Source organism: Oncorhynchus masou, unplaced genomic scaffold, assembly GCF_036934945.1.
Source record: "Oncorhynchus masou masou isolate Uvic2021 unplaced genomic scaffold, UVic_Omas_1.1 unplaced_scaffold_8963, whole genome shotgun sequence".
NCBI classification, from domain to species: domain Eukaryota; kingdom Metazoa; phylum Chordata; class Actinopteri; order Salmoniformes; family Salmonidae; genus Oncorhynchus; species Oncorhynchus masou.
In genome coordinates this window covers 712-6,700 of record NW_027015433.1, presented here as the reverse complement: position 1 = coordinate 6,700, position 5,989 = coordinate 712, and the positions used below count along the sequence as shown (strand labels likewise).

The 5,989-nt window shown below is 50.4% G+C and overlaps 1 protein-coding gene across 1 annotated transcript; it reads left to right on the top strand.

The window, feature by feature from the left end:
* Positions 1–410: 410 nt before the first annotated feature.
* LOC135538037 (proline-rich protein 2-like) lies at positions 411–1,675 on the top strand. Its single transcript, XM_064964034.1, has 2 exons — positions 411–426; positions 738–1,675. Exons 1-2 carry the CDS (start codon positions 411–413, stop codon positions 1,673–1,675), a joined length of 954 nt encoding a protein of 317 aa, XP_064820106.1.
* Positions 1,676–5,989: the final 4,314 nt, after the last annotated feature.

Genomic DNA, 5,989 nt, shown 5'->3' with positions numbered 1-5,989 from the left:
ATTGATCTGATAGCAGCTAGTGTTGTTTGGACTGAGGCCTGTCCGTGATCCGGGATATTTGGACTCCAATTTGAGAAACGGACTGCTGTTTCTCAGTCCCAACTGGTAACTACCAGCTCTCTCACAAACGGTCCCAAATGGTGACCTTATTCCCTGTATAGGGCACTACTTTAGACCAAAGCCCTATGGGCCCTGGTCAAAAGCAGTGCTCTATATAGTGAATTAGGGACCCGTTTAGGTCTGCATGTCTTACAGGAATAGGCCTGTTGTCTGTGAGGGTTGAGAAACAACATGTTTCTCCATATTCTATTGAACTACCACTGCACCAGCATGTCATTAGCTTGGGCACAGGAACATTTAAAACACTTTTTGTTGTCTAAATAGAAAATGTGGAAGTTGGACCATCATGCATGTACACAGGACGAGGTAAGTCACTTCTATACTGAAGAAAAATATTAAATATAAAATGAATAAACAGTTCATATAATGCGAAATCAGTCAACAGGCCAGAACCTGGGGAGCCAGACCCAGAACCAGACCCAGCCACTGGGGACCCAGAACCAGACCCATCCACTGGGAGCCAGAGCCAGCCACTGGAGGGCCAGACCCAGCCACTGGGGGGCCAGACCCAGACCCAGAACCTGGGGAGCCAGACCCAGAACCAGCCACTGGGGAGCCAGACCCAGACCCAGCCACTGGGGAGCCAGAACCAGACCCAGAACCATACCCAGCCTCAGAACCAGACCCAGCCACTGGGGGGCCAGACCCAGAACCAGACCCAGCCACACCCACCCACTGGGGAGCCAGAGCCAGCCACTGGGGGGCCAGAGCCAGCCACTGGGGGGCTAGACCCAGCCACTGGGGGGCCAGACCCAGCCACTGGGGAGCCAGACCCAGCCACTGGGGGGGCCAGACCCAGCCACTGGGGGGGCCAGAGCCAGCCACTGGGGGGCTAGACCCAGCCACTGGGGGGCCAGACTCAGCCACTGGGGAGCCAGACCCAGCCAATGAGGAGCCAGACCCAGACTCAGAAACAGACCCACCCACTGGGGAGCCCAGACCCAGCCACTGGGGAGCCAGAACCAGACCCAGACCGAGAAACAGACCCAGCCACTGGGGGGCCAGACCCAGCCACTGGGGGGGCCAGACCCAGCCACTGGGGGGGCCAGACCCAGCCAGACCCAGCCAAAGGGGGGCCAGACCCAGCCACTGGGGGGCCAGACCCAGCCAGACCCAGCCACTGGGGGGCCAGACCCAGCCAGACCCAGCCACTGGGGGGCCAGACCCACCCACTGGGGGCCAGACCAGCAGACCCAGCCACTGGGGGCCGGACCCAGCCAGACCCAGCCACTGGGGGGCCAGACCCAGCCAGACCCAGCCACTGGGGGGCCAGACCCACCCACTGGGGGGCCAGACCCAGACCCAGCCACTGGGGGGCCAGACCCATCCACTGGGGGGCCAGACCCAGCCACTGGGGGGCCAGACCCAGCCAGACCCAGCCACTGGGGGGCCAGACCCACCCACTGGGGAGCCAGACCCAGACCCAGCCACTGGGGGGCCAGACCCAGCCACTGGGGGGCCAGACCCAGCCAGTGGGGAGCCAGACCAGCCAGTGGGGAGCCAGACCCAGCCACTGGGGGGCCAGAACCAGACCCAGAACCAGCCACTGGGGTGACAGAACCAGACCCAGCCAGTTGGGGGCCAGACCCAGCCACTGGGGAGCCAGACCCACCCACTGGGGAGCCAGACCCAGACCCAGCCACTGGGGGGCCAGACCCAGCCAGTGGGGAGCCAGACCAGCCAGTGGGGAGCCAGACCCAGCCACTGGGGGGCCAGAACCAGACCCAGAACCAGCCACTGGGGAGACAGAACCAGACCCAGCCAGTTGGGGGCCAGACCCAGCCACTGGGGAGCCAGAATCAGACCCAGAACCAGACCCAGCCACTGGGGGGCCAGACCCACCCACTGGGGAGCCAGACCCAGCCACTGGGGGGCCAAACCCAGCCACTGGGGAGCAAGACTCAGCCACTGGGGAGCCAGACCCACCCACTGGGGAGCCAGACCCACCCACTGGGGAGCCAGACCCACCCACTGTGGTGCAAGGCCCAGCCAATCAGAATTAGTTTTCCCCCCAAGAAAGAGCTTTATTACAGACCAAAATCCCCCCCCCCGACCCAGGTCTGCGGTCGTGAGGCCGGTTGGACGTACTGCGAAACTCTTTAAAAAGACGTTGGGGGGGGTGTCTTATGAATAAATGAACATTCAATTCTCTGGTAACAGCTCTGGTGGACATGCCTGCAGTCAGCACGCCAGTAGCACGCTCCCTCAAAACTTGAGACATCTGTGGCTTCGTGTTGGTTGACAAAACTGCACATTTTAAAGTGGCCTTTTATTGTCCCCCCAGCACAAGGTACACCTGTGTAATGATCATGCTGTTCAATCAGCTTCTTGATACGCCACACCTGTCAGGTGGATGGATTATCTTGGCAAAGGTGAAATGCTCACTAACAGGGATGGAAAGAAATGTGTACACAAAATTGGAGAGAAAAACATTTTCTGTATGGATAGAATATTTTTGGGATGTTTTTATTTCAGCAATACTGAGATAGGTGATAGCCGTGTCCGTCAGAGCAACAAAATAGAAGCTCTGTATGAAGTCATCAATAAAGTGATGTTTAGTTTACTAAAGATAACAAAGCCTACCTTGTCCATGAGCCTGCTAGCGTGGAGACTGAGACTGTTGAAAAACATCTTCTTGCTTAGAATGTGCATCTCTTCGATGGTCATTAGCAGGGAGGCTACACTGGTGCCCACGATACAACTATATGTGACAGAGAGAGAGAGAGAGAGACAGAGTGAGAGAGTGAGACAGAGAGAGACAGAGAGAGAGAGACAGAGAGAGACAGGGACAGACAGAGACAGAGAGAGAGAGACAGAGAGAGAGAGAGAGAGAGAGAGAGAGAGAGACAGAGAGAGAGAGAGAGACAGGGACAGAGAGAGACAGGGACAGAGAGAGAGAGACAGACCGAGAGAGACAGAAAGAGACACAGAGAGAGAGAGAGAAAGAGAAACAGACAGAGACAGACAGATAGAGAGAGACAGACAGATAGAGAGAGACAGAGAAAGAGACACAGACAGAGAGAGACAGACAGATAGAGAGAGAGACATGGAAAGAGACAGAGAGAGAGAGAGACCAACAGATAGAGAGAGAGACAGACAGATAGAGAGACAGAGAAAGAGACACAGAGAGAGAGAGAGAGAGACAGATAGAGAGAGAGAGACAAAGAGAAACAGAGAGACAGAGACCGACAGATAGAGAGGGCATCATTGAACAGTGAACTCTAAATGAACAACACTGTATAAAGGCTTTATAGAGGCATTTAGAAGGATGAGAGAGATGGTATCAAACCACCTTGACCAGTTTACTGTCATGTGATCTTGGTGTTTTGTGGGGGTTTGGGACAGGGCTGATTGGGGTGATGTGTGGAATCTAGCTACCTGATGGTGTGATGGTATAACTTAAGCTGGGTTAAGTTTCGGTTCGGAGGTCGGGTTTAGGTTCAGAGGTCAAATCAGATCAAAGTTAATTTGTCACGTGCGCCGAATACAACAGGTGTAGTAGATCTTACAGTGAAATGCTGAATACAACAGGTGTAGTAGATCTTACAGTGAAATGTTGAATACAACAGGTGTAGTAGACCTTACAGTGAAATGCTGACTTACAGGCTCTAACCATTAGTGTAAAAAGGTATTAGGTGAACAATAGATAGGTAACGAAATAAAACAACAGTAAAAAGACAGGCTATATACAGTAGAGAGGCTACATACAGTAGAGAGGCGATATACAGTAGTGAGGCTATATACAGTAGAGAGGTTATATACAGTAGAGGTTATATATATAATTGAGGTAGTATGTACATGTAGGTATCGTTAAAGTGACTATGCATATATGATGAACAGAGAGCAGCAGTAGCGTAAAGGAGGGGTTGGTGGGTGGGGGTGGGACACAATGCAGATAGCCTGGTTAGCCAATGTGCAGGAGCACTGGTTGTTCGGCCCAATTGAGGTAGTATGTACATGAATGTATAGTTAAAGTGACTATGCATATATGATAAACAGAGAGTAACAACAGCGTAAAAGAGGGGTTGGGGGGGAAACACAATGCAATAGTCCGGGTAACCATTTGGTTACCTGTTCAGGAGTCTTATGGCTTGGGGGTAAAGCTGTTGGAGAAGCCTTTTGGCTGAGGGGTGGCTGAGGTCTTTGGCCATACCTTAGGGCCTTCCTCTGACACCGCCTGGTATAGAGGTCCTGGATGGCAGGCAGCTTAGCCCCAGTGATGTACTTGGCCGCACGCACTACCCTCTGTAGTGCCTTGAGGGTTAGGGTCAGGGTCAGGTTCAGAGGTCAGGGTACTACCTACCTGATGGTGTGGTGGTAGAACTTGAGCAGGTTGGACAGCTTGTAGAGGAGAACAGAACCCGGCTCAGCCAAGATTCCCTGCTCCAGACGCACCTGAAAGAGAAACCGTTTTATATTTAGTGTTTATCCCAGGACAGAATGTCTTTATTTATCCCATGACAGAATGTCTATCCAGTAGTATTTATCCCAGGACAGAATGTCTATCCAGTAGTGTTTATCCCAGGACAGAATGTCTATCCAGTAGTATTTATCCCAAGACAGAATGTCTATCCAGTAGTATGTTATCCCAGGACAGAATGTCTATCCAGTAGTATTTATCCCAGGACAGAATGTCTATCCCGGTAGTATTTATCCCAGGACAGAATGTCTATCCAGTAGTGTTTATCCCAGGACAGAATGTCTATCCAGTAGTATTTATCCCAGGACAGAATGTCTATCCAGTAGTATTTATCCCAGGACAGAATGTCTATCCAGTAGTATTTATCCCAGGACAGAATGTCTATCCAGTAGTATTTATCCCAGGACAGAATGTCTATCCAGTAGTATTTATCCCAGGACAGAATGTCTATCCAGTAGTATTTATCCCAGGACAGAATGTCTATCCAGTAGTATTTATCCCAGGACAGAATGTCTATCCAGTAGTATTTATCCCAGGACAGAATGTCTATCCAGTAGTATTTATCCCAGCACAGAATGCTCATCCCGTTGCATCATCCCAGGACAGAATGTCTATCCAGTAGTATTTATCCCAGGACAGAATGTCTATCCAGTAGTATTTATCCCAGGACAGAATGTCTATCCCGTTAGTATTTATCCCAGGACAGAATGTCTATCCAGTAGTATTTATCCCAGGACAGAATGTCTATCCAGTAGTATTTATCCCAGGACAGAATGTCTATCCAGTAGTATTTATCCCAGGACAGAATGTCTATCCAGTAGTATTTATCCCAGGACAGAATGTCTATCCAGTAGTATTTATCCCAGGACAGAATGTCTATCCAGTAGTATTTATCCCAGGACAGAATGTCTATCCAGTAGTATTTATCCCAGGACAGAATGTCTATCCAGTAGTATTTATCCCAGGACAGAATGTCTATCCAGTAGTATTTATCCCAGGACAGAATGTCTATCCAGTAGTATTTATCCCAGGACAGAATGTCTATCCAGTAGTATTTATCCCAGGACAGAATGTCTATCCAGTAGTATTTATCCCAGGACAGAATGTCTATCCAGTAGTATTTATCCCAGGACAGAATGTCTATCCAGTAGTATTTATCCCAGGACAGAATGTCTATCCAGTAGTATTTATCCCAGGACAGAATGTCTATCCAGTAGTATTTATCCCAGGACAGAATGTCTATCCAGTAGTATTTATCCCAGGACAGAATGTCTATCCAGTAGTATTTATCCCAGGACAGAATGTCTATCCAGTAGTGTTTATCCCAGGACAGAATGTCTATCCAGTAGTATTTATCCCAGGACAGAATGTCTATCCAGTAGTATTTATCCCAGGACAGAATGTCTATCCAGTAGTATTTATCCCAGGACAGAATGTCTATCCAGTAGT